Below are 22046 nucleotides of genomic sequence, written 5' to 3' on the forward strand. Positions count from 1 at the left end.
AGGTTTGAGTTCATCTGGAACTGGCATCCCTACTCTTAGTTGGGATACTCCTAGGTTGTTTCAGATATTGGTGATGTTTATGTCTCCAGCTCTAAAAGCGGGGGCACACATCTGTGATAAGGCTGGCTGGGGCACTGTGAGGGCGATGATGTCCACGGCTCTGGACCAGAGCAAAAGAAACCAACAGAAGTAGGATGGAAGCCATGACCTTGGCCAACCAGCCAAGCTCTCTGCTATGAGATTCCTTTGACATAAAGAGATGTGCAGGGGCTGTGAGATGTCTAGCAAATGCCCAGTCACTTCATGACCCGGAGGCCCTTTGGCCCATCAGCACAGCCTCAATGTGCCCTTTCCCCACTTTCTGCTGTCTTTTTTGTGTATCTATACCAGGGTGCAAGCAAGGAATAATAAAATAGTGTCACCTTTTATTAGTAGCTTTGGGGAAGGCTTTATAGAATGGGACTTAGAGATTACTGCCCTCCTTCCCCTGCCTTCACTGTGGATACCTGAGCATAGTAAATTGTGTTAAGGAAAGAGAGGAAGAGACTTTTGGGGCCCCCAAATTCCTTCTCAGCAGACGTTTCCTCCCTTCCCCTAATGCATCATCCAAGAAATGGTAGCCTTTGGGTTCTTCCTTCCAAAGGCCCCCTTGCTCAGGGCGCGCACATCAGCTCAGTGACTGGCCCTCCCTTATTCCGTGGTGTTCCCTTCTGTCCTTACAGTCTTCCGTTTGTGCTAAGATTGTGCAGCTCCTGGGACAGAATGAGGTGGACTATCGCCAGAAGCAGGTGGTCATCCTGAGCCAGGATAGCTTCTACCGTGTCCTCACTTCAGAGCAGAAAGCCAAAGCCTTGAAGGGCCAGTTCAATTTTGATCACCCGGGTGAGTCGGGGCATTGAAGGGGCGTGGGGGGGGGGGGATTGGTTGAAGAAGTTGCTTAACCTCTCTGTTTCCCATCCATAAAATGGAGGACTGATAGGTACCTTGCGGGGTTGCGGTGGGGCTTATAGGAAAGAAGCACTTTGCAACGCATCCTCTTGTGCTTGGCGCCTTAAATACTGATTGAATCTGTGTCTGAACAAGGGTGACTCTTGGAGAAGCCTATTACTCAGGGTGGGCCAGACACAGGCTAGCGCACACACAGAGCTGGTTCTCCTGCCTCCTGCTCCACAGCAGCCTGTGTCACACCCTCCCGCCAGCACCCAGCACGTGTGTGTACATGGCTCATGTGTTAAACTCACCAGCTAGCAGAAAGTGGGGTGGAGGGTCCAGGATGGCTGCCTGAATGTTTTTTGCCCTGACAGTCCCAGATGAGCACACTGCCCCTTTAGCTGGTTTGGAGTTCTTATAACTGTGGGAGTCAAAACTTGGTGTGATGCCTGCTGCAGTCCCCTAGTTGTGAGTGTGCTTTCCAGGTTATCATATGCTGCTGGATTTAGAGAGAGAGAAATGTCTGTGGTCAGAGATGGAATGGCAAACCAAAAAAAAAAAAAAAAAATCCACTTTTCAGAACTCATTTATACACCTTGGTTTGAGATGCAGGGATTTCGCATTCTGCTTTGGGTAGAAATCTGGCTTTTTTGCGGGGAGGTGATGCTTCTCTAGGGTGTGATACAAATATGTGAAATAATAGGTTTATAGGGATGCCTTGTTCATCATTATAGGGGAAATCATTTTACAATTAAGAAACTTCTTAATAGTTTGATTTCCTTCAGATGCCTTTGACAATGAACTCATCTTCAAGACACTCAAAGAAATCACTGAAGGGAAAACAGTCCAGATTCCTGTGTATGACTTTGTCTCCCATTCCCGGTAAGTGAGCTGCTCTGGGCTGGGGATTGTTACCTGTTGCTACCCAGAGTGTCCCCAGAAGTTCCAGGCTTCTTCCTGACCCCCCCGCCCCCATGTGCCTGGTGCCCACTGCAACATGTCAGTGACAGGGCGGTGGCGTCAGCATTGCCTGTAGGTGCACGGGGTCAGGAATTCATCCAGGTGCTTCCTGGAACAGTCCAATCGTGATCATCATGCTTTGTTAACTCTGAAGGGATAGATTTGTGAATTTGGACTGAGGTGAGGGACTGCACTTTCGTCCTCATACACATGCCCAAGCTGTTGTTCCTGGAACAAACGCAAGTGGGTGTGGTAGAGGAAAAACAGGAAGAAGAAGAAAGGAAGCTGTTCTTTCTGCTCTCTTGGTTTACTTGGGATCGAGCTGTGTGGGGAGGTGTGAGGGCACTGGGATCACCAAAGACTAGACCCACCAGAGAGCTTCTCTATCACGTCAGACCTGTCCTTTCCATTTGTCAATTCTCATGCTCCTAATAAGCAATAGCAGAGTGGCTTGACCTCTATCACAGCCTCCTTCCCTCTTGAGTGGTGGGAAGGGGCTTCTGGAGGACTTCCCTCCTGCTAGCCAGACCCCAAGCTCCTTCAGAGCTACACAGAGCTCTCTGCTCACTTTGTCTCCTTCGGGGGACCTCCCAGGCACACTTGACACTCGTAAATGGTGTGTCACACCACGTGTAGCTCCTTAGTAGTGGCTCAGTAAGTGTTGTTTTTAGCTCTGGGCTCTTTTGAAAGTTTCTCCCTCCTGCTTTTCCTTTTCCTTCTTGGTTTCTTTATCCCACTCTCTCTTGAGTTGATTTTTTTAAAATGGGAAATTAGATTTCATACCAAGTATTTCTATAATTAAAAAAAAAGTTTCTATCATTAAAATGTTTCTACTACCAAATGTTTACTACCAAATGTTTCTATAATTAAAAGCCCAATCTTCATCTCCCTGTGTGTTCCTTTAGGACACATCTCATCCTTTAATGCAGTTAGCTCACATGTTCTGTGCTCTTCTCATGAACTTTCTCAGAACTTGAGGGTGTGGCAAAGATTTGGTTTGAGGAGGAGAAAAGAACACATTGTGAAGGAAAGCTGGGCTGCTTTGGTTCTCACCTTCATCCCTCACCAGTAGCTCTTGAAGTACTTTCTACTGTGGACCCGATTGTGCTGTGCAGGACATTCAAAGAACAAGATATGCCTCCTATATCAAACCTCTACAGACTGTGCAGGAATAAAGGGGTGTTTAGAATAGGGAACTGGAGCTAACATGAATAATGAGGGGGCTGGGAGAGCAAAGATCTGGGAGGCCGCAGCTGGAGAATCAGAGAAATTCGTCCCCAGTGATGGCAGCCTGAGCTCCCATCTGGAGAAGAAGCTAGGTTCATGCAAAGTCCAAGAATCTGCTGCATCCATCAGGGCCCACAGCCTCTGAGTGGGAACTTATGGAGTGTCTGCAGTTTCCTTGTCTAGCTATTATGATCTAAAAATTACAGATTTTGTTTCAATTTCATCTTCTTTTTAAATTTAATTTAAAAAATTTATTTTATTCAAGTATAGTTGATTTACAGGGTTGTATTAATCACTTTAATCTTCTAAGTTTCCCATTGGCAAAGTAGTTGGGACCGTATAGGGAAAGGAATTCTGGGAATTGTAGTTTCTAGCCTTGGGGGAGTGGTAGTGATGTCAGGTTGACAAGAGACAGTCTAGCCCACAACCTCTCAGGTCCTGGGAGGGGTACTGCTACACAGTTACAGTGCAGCCTGATGACTGAGGCAAGGGGATGTGGAGGAGTAGGAGGGAGGAAGGGCTGGAGTATTTAGTGCAGGTTGTGTAAAGGAGATGATATTTAAGCTGTGCATTGGAAAGCATGAGAAGTTGTTGGGAAAGGAATTTCCAAGGTGATGGGTAGGTAGGCATTTCAGGGGCAAAGGTGGGGAATTGCAGTAGGTTAGGTGTGGAGGGATGGGGGTCAGTGTGTGGGGAGAGTGGCAGGAGGTGGAGGAGGCTGGGAGGCAGGCAGGCCTCAGATCAGGAAGGACCATGGACCCCAGGGCCAGAGGACAAACGTGTTGGCAGTAGGGAGCCATAGATGGCAGTTATGTAGGAATGGAGAGGTCAGTCTTGTGGCAGGAACGAAGATTCACAATGCTGTTTATGAAGCCCTTGGACTGGCCCAGGTGAGAGACTGATATGGGCCCGATGGAAGGGAGTGGAGTGAGGGCAGTGGCAGGAGTCAGGGCCTGACCAGTGTAGTCGGGGGGCAGGAGGTGAAGATGAGTACCTTGTGCAGCATGAGCTCCATCAAGTTCACGTATTAACAAAAACAAACCCTGCAGAGTTGCCCATCCAGATGTGTTTGACTTTTTTCTCCAGATTCCCCTCTCATACCTTTTATTTTTAAATCCTGTTCTTTAGTGGCCCAGAGACCATCTCTTGCAGGAAGCTTTGTGACCACCTAAGACCACAGCAGTCCCCCCCAACTCTTAAGAGCCACTTGTGAGGGACCCAGCTGTCCAGGGTTAACTGATCCCATCCCACCCATGGGTCTTTCATGGTCTTTCAACACAAACAAATGTTGGGCTAAAACTGAGAAGTCACCTATTCTCTGTAAATATCTTTCTCTGGTCTTCCCCTTCTTTATCATAAGGAATAATTGTCAAATGAGAAGGTTGGGCTAGGTAATCCCAAATTTGGTAATCCCAAATGCTCTAATACTCCAGGTTTCTTATGTGAACCTCCCAGCCCATCTCTAAACTCCTAAACAGAATATTGCACTATAGGTTCCTGGCACATCCTGGGCTAGTAGGTGCTCAATAAATGTTGTTTTTAGCTCTAAGCTATTTCTAAATTTTCTCCCACCTAGACCTACATGTGGACTTGGGAAGTGATTGATTTCAACTTTTGGGGGCACCACCCACAGAACAGGCAGTTTGTTCTCCTTACTGTCCCAGGATTGAAGAGGCATGACTGTTGAGTTGGAAAAACACCTGTTCCTTTTTAGTGTTTATCAGTTAGGCAAGCTGATCAGCACTGCCAAACAGTGTCAGTCTGGATAAATTAGCACGGTCATTGCACTCACTCTGTGTATTCCAAATGGAACCCTAGGAATCCCACACACATGTTTTGTTTCCCAGCAGAGCCTTTCTGCCCTCTTCTTGGCCCAGGGCAGCTGCCTAGAGTGACTCATAATTTCACGCACTCATTGATCCTTTTTTCTATCAATCTTGCTTCTGAACTCTGCCCAATTTGGTTCCTTATCCTAAACCACAATGAGCACCCTGTTTTCCAGTACCTGACATTCTTCTAGGGTTGGCATGTCTCAACCCTGGCTGCACAGTAGACATACCTGGGGAGCTTTTTTTAAAAAAGGTCTTAAATCTTGTCATTTGCGACAATGTGGGTGGACTTAGAGGGTATTATGCTAAGTGAAATCAGTCAGACAGAGAAAGACAAATACTGTATGATTTCATGTATTATGTGGAATCTAAAAACAAATGAACAAACAAGAAAATGGAAACAGCGTCATAGATACAGAGAACAAATGGGTGGTTGCCAGGGGGAAGGGGGTAAGGCAATAAGAAATGGTGAGGGAGATTAGGACGTACAGACTTCCAGCTACGAAATAAATGAATCACAGGTATGAAATGTACGGTGTGGGGAATATACTCAATAATAATAATGTAATATCTTTGTATGGTGACAGATGACAACTAGACTTACCATGGTAATGATTTGGAAATGTATGGAAATATGAAATCACTGTGTTGTGTACCAACAACTAACGTAGTGTTGTATGTCAATTATACTTCAAAAAACAAACTCATAGAAAAAGAGATCAAACTTATTGCTACCAGTGTGGGGAGTTTGGGGAGGTGGGGAAATGGGGAGATGGGCTTGCAGGGGGAGGGAGAACTAGATAGTCAAAAGGTACATACTCTAGTTATAAGATAAATAAGTACTAGGGATGTAATGTACAACATGATAAAGATAATTATCACTGTTGTACATTATATATGAAAGTTGTTACGAGACTAAATCCTGAGTTCCTTCACAAAAACATTTTTCTATTTCTTTAATAGTTCTTTTAATGTTTCTTTAAATATTTCATTTATATGAGATGACAGATGTTCACTAAACATTATTACTATTATTGTGGTAATCATTTCATGATGTATGTAAGTCAAATCATTATGTTGTACACCTTAAACTTATACTGTGCTTTATGTCAATTATATCTCAATGAAACTGGGAGAAGAAAATTTAAAAAAAAGAAAAAATTAAAAATAATTATCAAATATGGAAAAAGAACAAACATTGCTTCTAGAAACGGAAAACACAATGAACGGCACATTTTTAAAACTCAGTAGACATATTTAGCAGCAAAATGGACCTAAACAAACCCAATTCAAACACTAGGGGATTCATCTGAAGAAATCATTCATTAATGCATTAAGGAAAGAAAAAGACAGAAAAAAAAACAAAAAAGAGATTAAGAGACATGAAAGACAGTGAGAAGACCTGAAAAATATTTAATCAGAAGGAAAGGAAAGAGAATAAAGGCAACATCTGAAGAGACAGTAGCTTAATTTTCCCCAGAACTAATGAAACTCACTAAATCCATAGATTCAAGCAGCCCAACAAATCCCAAGCAGATTAAATAGAAAGAAATACACAAGTGAGTTCTATGTTTTGGAATTGGTTAATATTCTATTGTGGCCTAACAGTTAATTTTTGTGCCTGCTGCAGTTGTATTTCAAAGTTTTGTACAAAGTTGTGTGCACGCACAAACACATACATGCTTGCTAATTGTGTTATTCATACTTTCCATTTCCTTCTTTATTGCTACTTCATCTGTCAGTTTCTAAAATACAGAAGTTAGGCATCTCTCCAATACCAACGTGGATGCAGTTTCTCCTGGTATTTTTATCCACTCAATATACTTCGAACCTCTGCTGTTAAGTAAATAAAATGTCATGACTTTAAAAAAAAAGAAAAAAAAAGAAATACCTGGGGAGCTTTTTAAAAATATCGATGCTTTAGCTCCACCTCAGACTAATGAAGTCAGAGCCCCAGGGGAGTAGGGTCCAGGTATAAATATTTTTGAAAGCTCCCCAGATGATTCTGTGTGCATCCAGAGTTAATACCGCCATCCTAGAGAGTCTCCTAATTGCACTAACCTGGTGCTTTTCTGCTGTCTTTTATGCTCCATATTCTGCCACCTTGGTAGCTGCTGAAACAGTGCTGCCTTAGAATTTAGACAGGAACCCAAGGGACTGAGCCAATAAAGAATCAAAGCATGTTTATGGGAAGGAAGTCCTTCCTTAGTGGCCAGCTGCTGCTGACTTTGCTGTGTTGGCACAGATAAAACCTATCATCTTAAGGAACTTTTGAAATAACTGTTTGGTTTTCTTCACAAATGTCTGCTGGTTAGGATGAGTGGTAAACCTTGCAGTGGCATCATTACTTCCCTTTTAGTGAATTTTGAGGTGAAGTGCAAGGTGGTTTTCCGACAGAAGCAAAAGATAAGATTGCAGTGAAAGGTGGGATTGCAGGGCGGAGCTGGACCCCAGCAGGCCCCAGTTATCCATTTGGTTTCACTCCCCTGGCTTTTGAAAAGTCGTGTTACAGTAGTATCTGCCTTGGGCTTCCCAATCCTGTGGGTAGATGGATGAGGTAATGTATGTCCCTGCTAAGGAGGACAGTTGTAGGAGCTGGGTAGAGCCAAACCTGGCAGGACTGGAACTCCTTCCTTCCACAGAAATCCTTTCCCCCTTCCCACCCTCTTACCTAAAGCTTTCTTTTCCCCTCCCTCCATCTGCCCCTTCCTTCTTCCTCCCAGTTGCCTCAGCACTGGGGGAGGGGGTGGAGTTGTTGGGAGAAAACTGTGAGTTTCTGTTTTTGAAAGTTCAGAGTGTTAGGCTCCATAAATGCCAGGACTGAGAGCATTCCTGGAGACGCCCTGGTTGGGGGGGGGTGATCACATCTTCTTTTGTCTGTCTTTATTCTTCATTAAACAGCAGGTTTTTTTGTTGTTTTGACCGTACTGTGTGGCATGTGGGATCTTAGTTCCCCGACCAGGGACCGAACCTGCGTGTCCTGCATTGGAAGCGCAGAGTCTTAACCACTGGACCGCCAGGGAGGTCCCAACAGCAGGTTTTTTAATCCAAGGAGAAGGATGTCTACCCATCTGCTTTATGGCAGAAGCTCAGAACTGGTCACAGGAGACCTTTGCTGCAGCCATCCTGGCCCTCATTCTTGGGTCTTCTATGGTGGTCTGAGGGCTCTGTAAGGCTGTGTTAGCTAAACCCTCTCAGCGCCCTTTCAGTCAAGGGGCTAGGACCCCAGACTCCCAGACAGCTTTTCTTGTTTCCTCCTCCCGGGCTCCCCCTACCTGGCTTGGCCCATCATCTGCTCTGTGGTTTGCAGGAAGGAGGAGACGGTTACTGTCTACCCCGCGGACGTGGTGCTCTTCGAAGGGATCCTGGCCTTCTACTCCCAGGAAGTGCGAGACCTGTTCCAGATGAAGCTTTTCGTGGACACAGATGCGGACACCCGGCTCTCCCGCAGAGGTGCGTTCCAAAAGCCTCTGATGGCCCTGTTGGTGGCCTGTGACAGGCCCCTGCCCTCCCCGATTCTGGGGCCCTGTGCCTTCCCCGAGGAAGCCTCGTGGCTGCCTCATGGCTGCCTCATGGCTGCGTGGCCCAGCCCCAGCCCAACTGAGTCAGTCTAGCCCCAGGGATGTCCTGTTGCCCAAACATTTGGTGACTTTTGAGAAGGGATTAGTCACTTACTGTTTCAGATAACGAAAGGCTTGTGAGGTCACAGAGATGACATAAGAAGTTTACATTTGGTTTTGCTGGGGAAAAGTTTGGTTAAATGCTCAGTTCCTTATGATTTCCCCACAGGTGTCATAATCAAGATGGGAGCTCACTGTAGGACATCTGGGGAGGGGGGTGGCAGGAACACCCTCTGCCTGCAACTCTGGGCAGCTGGTCCCACCTGCCCGCTTCTCTCGCCCTTTGCTTTCCGGAAAGTTCTGTGGAGGTTTGGTCACTCTGTCCACCCAGCTCGGGAGTAAAGTCAGTTGTTCTCTCTGCAGGCCTTCCTTCCGCATGTGCTGAAGACACCAAACTGCTTGCTGGTGGGAGGGCGGAGCCTGTGTATTCAGCTCTGCGAGATGCGAGGCAGAGGGCTTGCTTCCACCAGAGAGCTTGGGAGGCTTTGTGGAGGAAGTGGGTTCTGGACTTGGATGTGGCGGGGTGATGGCCTAGGCAGCCCAGGAAGGCATATACTGCAAACAGAGATACCATGGCTTGTTAGGACTGTCTTGCTGATCTGGACAACCGGTAGGGCTGTCGCCCGTGGGTGGTGTGAGGGGGAATGGAGAGTTGGGGAGAGATGAGAAAGGTTCCTAGCAGAGTTAGAGCTGACCGGACCCCAGCCAAGGCAGTGGGGTGTGGGTGACTGAGGAGAGGGATGAAAGCTGACTTAAGGTTTGAGTTCCCATCGTGCGGAAGAGGAGTGACACAAGAAACATCAGGGCTAGCTCCTAGTAGCAGAGCAAGTCATTGGCAGAGTCCAATTTCATAAGCTCCAGCCCAGAGCCTTCTGACCTCAAAGTCTGTGAAGTTTCCTCTTTTCCGGTTCATGAAAAGGATTTTTAGTTTATCCAGTTCAGTACTCTTGTCGCAAGAACTATAAGTGGAAATGGCAGAATCTAGAGAAATGACTCCCTGGGTTTTACCCTCCTAAGAAGTAATAGGAGTCACACTCTATTAAGTCAGGGGAGCTGTACTTCCCATCCCCGGTGGTGTCGGGCAGGGGGAGAAACCTGATGGAAAAAAGGAGAATTCTAGTCCCAGCAGAGCCCCTTGCTAGCTTTGTGACTTTGGTGCCTCTTGTGACCTCCCAGGCATGGTTTTTTTTTAATTTAAATGGGTAATATGAAGGAGACAGGCCTGTTTTTTAGGGTTACACAGGCCAGGTAAGAATTGTATGGTCTTTTTTTTTTTTTTTGCGGCACGCAGGCCTCTCACTGTTGTGGCCTCTCCTGTTGCGGAGCACAGGCTCCGGACGCGCAGGCTCAGCAGCCATGGCTCACGGGCCCAGCCACTCCGCGGCATGTGGGATCTTCCCGGATCGGGGCACGAACCCGTGTCCCCTGCATCAGCAGGTGGACTCTCAACCACTGCGCCACCAGGGAAGCCCTGCATCTTTTTTGACAGATAATTGAGGCTTGAGCCTGACAATCGCTATGCATCTGCCCCAGGGTCTGGTTTATCACCTTCATCCACAAACCCAGGTCCTACCTAGGCTGATCTGCTCAGATGTCCATATTTGCTTGCCAAATTTGGGAGGCATCACTGGGGGGAAAATTGGAGTCATATGAACTGGACATTATTTAAATCCTGGTTTCACCATTTAGTAGATGTGTGACCTTGGGCAGATTATGTTTTAATCTCTTTGTACCTTATTTTCCTATTGGTTGATCATGTAAGGATTAGTTAGTACTCCTGGGATGGTTGTGCCGATATGAGGTAATGCAGGTAAAATGCCTGGTGGTGGCATTAGTCGATACATATCAATGTGGCAGATCAGAAACCTGCTTCACCTGAGATGATGGTGTTATGTTTTCCGAGTGTTCTCTTAGGACTTGTCAGAACCTCTGAGTAGTCATGTCCTCAGGAGCTGGTGACACCTAGGCTGTTATCATCATTAGTCCAGCAGCTGGTACTAAAGTCCCAGGGGATGGAGAAATGCCTGAGGGAGGAGTGAGTGCAAGAAATTGCATAGGAAATTAGAACCACGTTTTGTGGAGTGACAACATCCTTGGACTCTGATTCATTCAAACAAATAATCCTAGGGTAGATTAAACAGAAACTTCTCCCTCCTTTTCTTGTACTGAGATCCTTATGTGAAATGGGGGAGAGACCTGAGGTGATGGTGGCCTTCTCTGGGGATTTCTTAGGGTCAGTTCTCTTCACCCCCTGCCTTCTCTGGTGCCCCTGGGGCAGGTCACTGCCTTCTTTCCGTTCCGCTGTCTTGTCATGTCACCCACTGCTTAGTCACTCTAAGCAAAAGCTGTTTCTACAAATTCACTCTGTCCACCTAGGACAAAAAACATGCCTGGCATGTGCTTTGTGGGTAAGGGAGAGGGAGGGAGGGTTCGTTGGGAGTTGTGGGGCAAAAGAACATTCCTGGAGGCTTGAGTGAGCGCTGTGATTTCACCTGTCTATGGGTTACATCCTCCTGGGCACATTCCAAGTTGACTCTCATGTGGGAGGGAGGTCTGCATCAAGTCTCATAGCCTTGGAAGGACTTCCTTCCTTCCCAGGGACCCCCTTGTATTTCTAGGGAATTGGTTTCCTCCCAGCAAAGCTTGCCTTTGCCTTCCCTCTCTATGTGAATTTAACCAACCCTTGAATTAGGGACAGGGAAGACGTGAGGCAGGGGCCCTGAGACTGCTGACCCCTAGTCTCTCCCGCCATGGCTCTCTGTGCCCAGTTTACACGGAATTAAGGCTTCAGTGAGCCTTGACATAGTCAGTGTGTTCTTTTACTAGAGTAACACATCTCCTCAACGAAGTTTTAAAGTGAATTGACAACCATGGAGGAATTGTGTTTATTCTGGGTCCTTCTACATTTGGTTCTTGGCTTTGGCTGATGTGAAGCAGCGCTAGCTGATTTGCAAGGGCTGAGTGGAGGCCAAGCAGGGAAGGGTAGAACTGTCATTTCCTGCCCTTTACCCTGCAGGGCCCCTCTGAGAGGGCCTGTCCCAGCCCAGCAAATGTGCCAGGGTCAGAGTGATGACGAGGAAGCTGGTTTTAAGTCCCTGGAGTTTCTGGTTTGTGCCAAGACCTTGTTCTGACTTAGTTGTTGGCTTGGCCCCGTTTCCTGACTGAGGAGGAGGGCGTTTCAGTGCAGTGAACTGGCTGGCTCTGAGTTGTCCTTGGCTTAAGGAGGGGTCCCGTCTGTTTAAGGTAATATATTCGATGGAAGGCTCTTGGGAGCGGAGGTGGGCGATGCCTTCTGGTTTTGCATGTTCCCAGCGTCTGGGCAACATGCCGACCCACTGCCATCTCCTTTTCCAGGGTGGAAGCTGGAGGATGCCTCCTCCCTGTCTTCCTGTTTCTCCCTCTCCATACTGTCTTTCCACGTGTCCGCCCCCCACCTCCTGCACTGCAGCCCCCGCCGCCCCCGCCCCCCGCCTTCCCAGCTGCTCTGAGGGACTCCCACCCCCACTGGATCCAGCCTGCTCACCTGAGTTCCCAGGTCCCTTCCTCCCAATAGCCTGCTCTCTCAGGGAGCCATCCCTTTCCCGTAGCTTCCTCAGGTCCTGTTGTCTTCATAATCATAGAAACTTAGGCTTACTGAATACACACCATGTGCCAGCCACGGTGCTGAAGAGTTTTATATACATCTCCCTGTCTTCCTAAGTGACCACTTTGTGAGAAAGTTGCTATTATGGGCTCTGCTTTACAGTTAAGGAAAATGAGCTCCAAAGATGTTAAGTAACTTGTCTAAGGCCACAGAGGTAGTAGTTAATGGGGTCAGGATTCAAACTGGGTCAGTTTTGTCTCCATTGCTGTAGCTGATGGGGCAAGAAGTGGCTTTGGGCTTCAGCAGACGCAGGTGTGACTCACCTGCGTCCACTGCTTCCTCCCTGGTACGTTCCTCTCTCCCGTGACGTGACAGGTGATGCTCTCGGGTTCTCGGGTCTGCAAGACACAAGAGAGCCGCGGGCCTGGGCTGAGGGCAGTGGCAGAGTGATGTGAAAGGGGAGTGTGTGTGTGTGTGTGTGTGTGTGTGTGTGTGCGCGCTGGGGGAAGGACCGAGGTTCCCACAGTGCTGAAGCTGTCAGCAGTGGTGTGAAATGCACGTCTTGTGAAATGAACCCGGCATCAGGCATTTGCAGGGCTTTTGAGTCAAAGCTGCTTAATAAGTGTGGGCGTGTGTTTGCTTTTTTCCCCCCAGCTCTGATACCCTTTTGGTCTGGCTTCCTTTTTTCTTTGGACCTTATCTGGAGACGTGTGAAGAGCTGGAGGCCACACGGGCTGTGTGTTTTGGTGAGCTCAGCCCGTTGGCCTGAGTGCCTGAGCTCTTGGAGGCCCGTGGGGCTGAGCCACGTGGCACCTGCTGGGGCTCCCACAGGTCCCTGGCAGAGCAGCGGCAGTGGCAGCTGGAGCAGGGCCCCGTGTCCAAATGCCTGAGAAGACCATTTCCTGGCTGGGCTGGGTGCACAGGTGGCAGGGTTTGTGAGGCAAATCCTGATGATTTAGGGACCAACCACCCATTTTATTGCCAGGGCTCATGCGGGGGAAAACTTGTGATTTGAGGAGCTGGTAGAGAAGTCAATGGTGATAGCAGTATATTTATTACCCGGGTTTCTGGAATGGGGTCTTCCTGACAGTTTTCTAGCCATCTGATCATGCAGACTTCATGCCAGCCTGGACCATAACCACAGGCTCTCCCTGTTACCTGCCTTTCCCCACGTGCTTGCGTTCCTGTGTGCATGCCTGCGTATAAACACAGAATTATTTACAGACGTGGCTTTCCAGAAATTCACTTACAAGTGAATTCCCTATGTTTGTTTAGAGTTTCATCCTGCACTGAAACGATGACCTGAGAAATGATTGAGGGGAGCTGAGAGCCCATTGCAAGTGATTGTAGTTGGATTTGATACCCTTTTGTGGTGGGAGGGAAAGAGTTAATAGCCAAGATTGAAAACATTTGTAGGGAGGGGTTGTTTTTGATTATGGGACTCAAACTCACTTGCTGAGTTTGGGAGAAACTCAGGCCCAGGGAGGTTAGTGTACAGTGGCGGAATGAGGATTTTGGAGGCTTTGCCATGTTTTGGTGAAAGATCGTATTAAAAGCAGTGTTTGTTGCAAGTCCCCGAATAACAGCATCCCCAGGAGGAAGAAGGTAGAAGATGGTGAGTTTGGGTCCATCTGGGCAGCTTCACAGCTCCAGCCCACGGTTTCTTACACCATGGCTTTCTCATCTTTCACTGAGGTCTTCCCTTTGGAAACATCTGTGCTTGAGGTGGGCAGGAGTGGCTGACCACAGCTGGGCCCTCTGCCCCACTTCTACCCCCGTAGGGGCTCAAGTGTGGGTGGGAGCTGGGCAGGTGGAGGTGGCACATCAGCAGATTGCCATCCTGAACACAGGTAAGTGTAAGGGTACAGGATCAGGGTAGGCAAAGGAGAAGTCTCTGGGCAACCCACACCCTTTTCCAGGAAGCCCCACCACCTCTTTGGGCCCAGTCCACTTCCTATTATGAGTTTGTCCTGCCTTTTTGGGGGGTTCGCAATGAAGTTTTATTTGGGTCAAATGTTGCTTGAAACCAGAAGACTATTGGCCTTTCCTGGACAACCTTTTGCTTTGGAGAGCATAGCTGGATTTGACTGTAGCAAGACATGAAAATGCAACTTGTTTTTCCCAAAGCTGCTGCTGACTGGCTTTTGGTCAAGTCTCTCAGGAATCCGGCTTGTGAATCATCCAGAGTCATTGTGAAGCCTGTGTGATCCTGGTTGGCCTCGTGAAAGGCGGACGTGTATTGACTCATGTACCATTTTCTTGATTCTTGTTTTTCCTTCTCTTCTAGTATTAAGGGACATCAGCGAAAGAGGGAGGGACCTTGAGCAGATTTTATCTCAGTACATTACGTTCGTCAAGCCTGCCTTTGAGGAATTCTGCTTGCCAGTGAGTTGTGTTCTTGTTTTTCATTGAATTTAGTCTTTAAAATGTAATCAAACAAATAAAGGTCTGTAAGTTGAGCTCCCTGGCTGGGATTTCACTCATTCCCTCCTCTATCCTCAAGTCCCAAGAAAGGGCAGCCTTTGGTGCTTTGTTTCCTATCACTGTGTTCTCCAAGAGCTCTGTCCTGCCACTCTTTTTCTGGGGTACCCCTTCAGGATCCTGATGTCTGATTCCAGCAAGCTGTACACTTCTTGCTTGGTAGGCTCATGGTGTGAGACCCTTTATCGAGGGTGCATCAATATCCAAGGATAGACTCAGCCACTTGGGTCTTCAGAAGGTCTGTGATGGTTGGAGTACTGCTGTAGGAGGCCTCAGCTACACGATATTCCCTTCTGAATCTCTTCTGCCACTACATCTGAGCCCCGTTTTGAGCTTGTTGCTGGTCCCTGTGTAAGTTCCTATTTGGGAGGATCACCATATTGGAACCGGCTTCTGTACTTCTGCCCTAGCACAGGCTCTGTCAGGCCTCCCCACGGCAGCTGGGAACTCTCTAGTGAGGTGGTTTTCAGAGAAGGAAGGGTGAGGATGGGAGAATTCTCAGCTTCTAGCGAATCAGCCCTCAGCCTAGGAAACACCCCAGCTTCTTCATGAAAGACAAGCGAACGTTGAGGGAAGACCTCAGGGACATGAGGTTTGGAGTGGTGGAGTTAAGTTCTGAGAGAAAGCGAGAGAGGTTGGGTCTTCGTCTTGTCTTGGGTGGTGCCTTCAGGGAGATGAGAGGTGTAGAGTGTGGCCGAGTGTGGGTATTTCTCTGCTTCTCCTAATAATTAACTTCTTTTTCCTCCCGTGGAAAAATATGATCCCAAACTGTCTTTCTTTCTTTTTTTAATTTTTATTGGAGTATAATTGCCTTACAATGTTGTGTTAGTTTCTGCTGTACAATGAAGTGAATCAGCTATACGTGTACCTATATCCCCTCCCTCTTAGACCTCCCTGCCATCCCACCTATCTAGGTCACCACCTAGAGCACCGAGCTGATCTCCCTGTGCTATGCAGCAGCTTCCCACTAGCTCGCTATTTTACACATGGTAGTGTATATACATCAGTCCCAATCTCCCAATTCATCTGCCGCACCCCACTCCTGCCCATCCCCCCACCGCGGGAGGCCTCTGTTTCTTTAAGTCTGTTAGTAGGTTTTGCATCAAAACAGACTTGACATTTGTTTCAGTCAGGAACCAGACGGACTTTGAGTCAGCCTGAGTAACGCTGATGCCCTGTTCATTCCCCTGGAGAGGATTGGGTCACAGGATTAGGTTTCTGGGAAGAGGGCAGAAGTGGCTGTGGAGCTGTGAAATTCTATCCATCCGAGGACCTTTCCTGCTCTTTTTAACTTAATAATAAGAATACAAAGTAAACTGATGACTGAACATACATTAGAGTTTACTGCCAACTTTCTGCTGTTTAACTTAGTTGTAATGGAGCTCAGAATTTTACATAAATATTTTCTAGGTTGTTCTACCTGTTCCTCCTGTCCAGCCACTCAGCTCAGGGAAGAGCAGCTCATTCCCCCGTCAACCAGGAACTTGGGGCTGATAAATTGTCTGCCTGGTTCAAGTTGGGCCTCAGTCACAATTCAACAGTTGTAGCATGGAAGCTGCACAGAGTAAAGATGCCCATGTCCTAAAGCATCGTTTATGTGGTCTCACCAGGACACAAGTTATTTGTAAAATGGTCCACAAAATGTCAGTAAACTTTACAAGCAGAAAGAGAGTCTGTGGGCTTTTCTTTCTTTCTTTTTTTTTAAGGCTGTGTCATAGCAGAGCCAGGGAAAGTGTTCATCAATGCGATTACTTTTTTGGGGGTTTACCCTCGTGCTAGATAAACTGTGTGTAGAAATCCAAGGTGAATTGCTCCCCTTTAAGTTTGGTTTTACTAACTGATGGTTTTCCTCCTGGTGAAGAGGCAATCTATATTTGGTTTCAAAGACCATGTTCTCTGTGCAGATTGTAAGCTGAAACAATGTTAAATGCTAATGAGAACTCAGGGAAAAGCCAATTTGTTATAAATTAGATAACGTGGATAATGTATTATGTTTAAAGCCACAAGCTGCTGCTCTCTGGGATTGGTAGGAGAAGGCTGGCCCTTTCCCCACATTCCCTTAGAAGAGGGGTTTGGGCCAGCTTCTCTCTTTAATGCATTGTAATGCATTTAATGCATTGTAAATATCTTTCTCCACAGACAAAGAAATACGCTGATGTGATCATTCCTAGAGGTGCAGATAATCTAGGTGAGTCCTCATGGGGTGCCATCCCGTGGGGCATAACTTCTACCCTTTGTCACTTATACTTTGGGGTAGGATGTGGTAACCAAACAAGGCTCTATAGATGTGGCTGAGCCACTGGCTGCTGCTGTGAGCCAGAAAGGTATTTATACCTATGTGTCTGGCCTCGGGGACAGGCCCCTGTGAATATGCACGTACATAAATGGGGACAGACGTGAACTTGTGCTTCTCTGGCAACAATCAGAGGGCAATAGATTACCTTCTACTGTCATTCCCAGTTATGATACCTGGCTGCCTTGTATCTGAGGCCATTTTTTAGCAAAAGCAGATTTCCTTCTTAATCTAATTTAGAATGACCTGCCACTAAGGTAGTCTTTCCTAAAGGGAAAGGGATTTCTACCACTAGTGCATTTATGCGTTAGCTTTGACTTGTCTAGAAAGTAGGACTATCCTTGGACTTAGGCATAATGGGGCAGAGTTGAGTCGTGAGAATACCCTGTCTTCTCATTCTCTTTATCATTTATTTCAATTTTCCTCTGTTTAAAAAGTAAATTTTTTGCCAAGCCTTTTGGGAGTTAGTCACAGCAGTGAAAATTTCACTGTGTATTTCTTAAGGACAAGGCCATTTTCCTTTACATAGCCACAGTGCTCTCATCACATCCAGGACAATTAATATTGACTTAATCTCCTTTAACTTTTCTCAGCCTTTCTTTGTTTTTTATGACACTGACATTTTTGAGGAATACAGGCCCATTGTTTTGTAGAATGGCGCTCAGCTTGGGTTTGCCTTTGTGTCCTCATGATTAGCTTCAGCTTATATAGTCTGGAGAATACCCTGGGGGAGGCGTGTTCTTGGGGCATCACCTCAGAGAGCACTTGATGTTTATCCCATTTTTGGTGATGTTAACATTGATCATTTGCTTGAAGCATATCATTTATTTCCAAGGCTAAGGAAAGAGAATCCCATTTGACCTTTGGAGGAGAGGGCCTTCTGTGGGGTCCCTGTCCTTGGGATGGGGAGCTGCATGGGATAGGGACCCATTGGAAGGGTCTCACAGCTAATTGATGGTGTCAGAGCAAAGGCCAGACCTCATGTCTACAGAATTTGGGTCGATTGCTTTCATCCAGTCCTTGCCTCTGATTGTGTCCTACATTGTCCTACTCCGAGAATGCCCCTGCGGGGGTCATTTTAGCCCTGATGGAGGCTTGGGGAGGTGGCATGACCTGCTCGCAAGCGGCAGAGCCAGCTTCCTGGAACAGTTTTTAGCCTTTGTTTCCTGAGTGCTGTCCACCCAAACAGACACACAGCCCCATAGACATGCTCCTACCCTCCCCGTGTCCCTAACACTCTGCTGGTCTCTGCCCCACAGTGGCCATCAACCTCATCGTGCAGCACATCCAGGACATCCTGAATGGAGGGCTCTCCAAACGGCAGACGAACGGCTATCTCAATGGCTATACTCCTTCACGCAAGAGGCAGACCTCAGAGTCCAGCAGCCGGCCGCACTGACCCCCGTCTCCTCAGACCCTGGCCCCGATCTCCAAGGGACAGGAAGAGGGGGCAGGAGGCACTGTGCATCTATACATATGGTTTCCTATGACATTGCTGTATTTAAGAAAACACCATGGAGATGAAATGCCTTTTTTTGTTGTTGTTTTTTTTTTTGTTTTTTGTTTTTTTTTTTTTTTGGTACTTCAGAGCAGCGAAATGAAACAGAACTTGACCCTGAGCTTAAATGACAAACTGTGCCAACTACTACTGGTGATGCCTAATTATGACTTCAACGTGTAACCAGTTATAAATACACATATATATATATATATATATATATATATATAGAAAAGGATCTATTTTTGTGTAAATGTACAAATACTGTACAGCTGTTTGCCGTAAGTATTCTGCAGGAGGGCCTGTACTTGAGTGTTTTGGGGTCTGGAGCTGGAGTTTCACCAAAGGGAAGTTGCCTGGTGGGTTCCAGGTGGGGCAGGTTCAGGCATCTGGGAGGAAGGCTCGCGGCTCGCGGCTCTCAGTGCCTGTGGGACTCGTTGGAAGTGGAGTTTGGAACTTTTGATCGTTTCCCCTGCCAGATGCCACCTTCTTGGTGCTGGAGCTTTAGGATAATGTTAATGAGAGATCCTCTTTTCTTTTCTTTTCTTTTTTTTTTTTTGAGTTGAAATTAGGCAAGACCTCAACTCAAAAATTAAACTCAGGGAAGGGACCCACTGAGGGGAACGAATCTTCTGAGTTTTCTTGCCCCTGCTCACCTCTGGCTGCTCGGGTAGCTCCACACTTCCTTCCTTACTCACCCGCTTCTCAGTCTCTCCGAAAGCCAGAGCTGCCTCGCTCTCCTTACCTGGTGGGGATGTGACGGGGTTGCTTCCTGATTGAGTGGGGAAGGAGGGAGTGGGACTATGCCTGTCGTATCATCTGAGATGCTGGCGCTTCCCAGAAGTCACCCATGAGATTCCTTGGGCTGTCCCCCAAGCTCTGGAGTGCACAGTGGACCCTTGCAGTCTGGGCTTTGGTTGAGGAGCTCTGCTGTGTAGGGAGCCTGTAGCTTTTGTTCCCTGAGGCGCGGGGATTTGCAGCGAGGTGAGGATAACAGGGACCGCCGTCACTGGCAGCATCACAACCACATGGATTGACTTATTTACCATGCTGCTGCGTCACGTGGCAGCTGCCGGGCACGAGGGGCGGGGAAGGGGAGTGGTGTTTTTAAGTCACAAGTTGGAGTCTTAGGCTGAAAACACTTGGGGTGGAGAATTCCAGCTTTTCTGAGGGCTCCCTCTTGGTGAAAACTTCCTTCTTTGCAAGAAGTACAGATTCCTGAAGAGTCCCGGTGGGGAGGGGTGGAGGAAGAAGGGGACCAAGCGAGAAGGAGGAGGTGTGATTATAGAGGCCTAAAGGCCTTTTAACTGCAGAAGAGCCAGAACCTTTTCACCTCAGTGTGTACCATCTCAGTGCTCGGTAGGCTATGCCCTTAGTTATTCCCTTGTGACTGCCACAGCCTGAAACATTTGGGGGAACGTTTCTCCTTCCATTGCTTTCATAGCCGCTTGAGCCATTCAGATAAACTGATGCCGCTAACTCTAGTCACATGGAAGCACACAGTACCGTGCAGTTTGCTTCCCCTTTTCTGGACTCCATTTGACTCTAACTCTGTTGGGCTATATCAAAAATCCCCAACAGGGCTTTGCCACCCCTGAGACCTTCAGGAGACTGTGCTGCAAGCTCTGACGGAGCCCCCCAAGGGCAGCAGCTGCCTGGTTGGAGAAAGGGAGGGTTCCGAGGTGCCTGCTCTGAAGGCTGGTACCTGGCGGGATGGCCAAGTTCTGGAGTGTGTTTCCGAGTCAGTATTGATTATCTTTCCAGCCATGCCTTGTGCGGTTCTGAGATGAAGGGTAGATGGCAGGATCCTGAGGACCCAACTGTCTCCTGCCTTGTTGGGTGGGGCCTGTCTGTGCTCAGGGGAAGCCCATCCCTGTCTGGGAGAGCCTCGGCCCTTCGGTGGTAGCATGGTCAACTTTACTTGAAGCTCCCAGGTGCCAAACCACTCAGTGCCTTGGCTGTCTATCCCACTGCCTTGGAAGATGGATTCTTCTCATCTCTGAGCCTTGACTTACTTAGCCGCTTCCTCATCTACTCATGGTGTTGGGACCAAGCCTCCAGTGTCTCCGAGTAGCCCTGTCCTTGCTGGAAGCAGCTCTAGGGCTGCCCTGCCTCTGGGTAAAACCATCACCAATTCTTGGTGTCTTGGTTGGGGGCTCACTGGGTCGTGCGGATGACTCCTCTGGTTCTGTGACATAGTACATCTGGGGCAAGGAGGGGACAGGAAGCTCTGCCTTTGCGTGGTGACCCCAGCGTTTAGCCAACTGAGTATCTGAATTTGAGCTTTCTATGTGGCAAATCCCGGACTTGGTATTTTAAGAGACACTGGATCTCTGATTCCATTGGAGAGTCAGATAGAGTCATTAGGCCAGAAATCATGACAAGACTCATCTGGGTACTCTTTACTGTCCAGGGAGGTTACATGGATGAGCAGAGTGTGGCAATGTTGGTCGTGTGTACATGGGAGTCTCTTGTCTTCAGAGATACCCGGTGGTGCTTGCTTCTCCCAGCTGCGCAGGTGTTGTCCGAGGACCATGTGTTTGGGGAACAGGCATTGTGTCATGGGAAGGCCTGGTCCTATGCTCCTTCACCCCAGTGGAGCTTCTGCCGCCCTGAGTTTCTTGTTCTTGGGCAGCCTGAGACCAGTAGGAACAGAGAGATGGCAGTGTGTATACGGAAGATGCAGTGTTGTGACCTCAGGTGTCCTTTGATTTGGAATGGATAGGGTAGGCCCTCAAAGAGGCAGTGGTCTCTGAAGAACAGGCTGGGGAGGGTGGCAGGGAAAGGTCTCTGGTTCACCCTTCAGAACCTGTTGTCTCTGCAGCAACCCACTGTGGTCTTGGCTGCTGGGCAGTCAAGGACACTGGCTTCTTGCCTCTCCTGGGCTGGCTTGGACACTTGTCCCTGTGTCCAGGGTGGGTTGCCAGTCCCACGAGGCCACTAGGTCAGGCTAAGGCTTGTGTGCGGGAGGGACTGGAGCCCAGCTCATTTGTGTATCACCTCCTTTGCTGTCCTTGTGCAGCTTCCCTGATTTGACATCCTTGACCTGCACTAGGGCCCAAGGCTATTGGAGGGAAGTAGTAGCCTCTAGCAGGGAAGTGTTTTCCTCTGCCCTGGAGCCTCCCACCTGCCTGTCCACAACCATGTGGGTGAGGCAGGCTAGGGAGGTTCTGGGTCCAAGGGCTGACTGGACCTCTCTGCCACTCCTCCCCTTCACCCTGACCTCAGGGTGGAGTGGGGAAAGTCTCGGTGTCTGGGCAAATGAGAGGGAGAGCAGGCTGAGGAAACCGTCGGGGTGAGCCTGGAGCTGAGTCCCCTTTGATCTTGGTCTCTGGGCCTTCTTCGGCCCTCCTGGGGCAGGGGGCTGGTTACAGGTCAGCATCCGGCCACGCTTAGAGGCAGTGAGTACCTAGCCAGTCCTGCCTTAGGAACAGAGTGAGTAGGTAAATAAAGACGTAGGCTTTTTTTTTGTCTTTTAGATGCTTGCGCTTCCCCCTTTTCTTTCTACTGCCCTGCCTTTATTGTTAGCAGTTACATAAATGACCACATACTCTGTACTTTGCTGTAAATAAAGACTGAACAGAAAAGAACCCACTCTTGCCTTCTTTGTGGTGCTTGGGCAGGA

The 22046-nt window shown here is 48.0% G+C and overlaps 1 protein-coding gene across 2 annotated transcripts in view; it reads left to right on the forward strand.

Moving 5' to 3' along the window:
• Window positions 1-22011, forward strand: part of UCK2 (uridine-cytidine kinase 2) — a 74019-nt gene extending 52008 nt beyond the window's left edge. The window contains exons 2-7 of one of the 2 annotated variants that reach the window (XM_059045969.2): window positions 741-882; window positions 1716-1812; window positions 8257-8399; window positions 14437-14534; window positions 16770-16818; window positions 18183-22011. In XM_059045969.2, the coding sequence (XP_058901952.1) occupies window positions 741-882; window positions 1716-1812; window positions 8257-8399; window positions 14437-14534; window positions 16770-16818; window positions 18183-18322 (669 nt within the window). In that variant the 3' untranslated portion in view covers window positions 18323-22011. Of the gene's footprint in view, window positions 1-722; window positions 883-1715; window positions 1813-8256; window positions 8400-14436; window positions 14535-16769; window positions 16819-18182 lie in introns of both variants that reach the window. The other variant, XM_059045961.2, reaches the window with a different exon arrangement.
• Window positions 22012-22046: the final 35 nt, after the last annotated feature.

This window comes from Kogia breviceps, chromosome 1 (genome assembly GCF_026419965.1).
Source record: "Kogia breviceps isolate mKogBre1 chromosome 1, mKogBre1 haplotype 1, whole genome shotgun sequence".
Taxonomy (NCBI): domain Eukaryota; kingdom Metazoa; phylum Chordata; class Mammalia; order Artiodactyla; family Physeteridae; genus Kogia; species Kogia breviceps.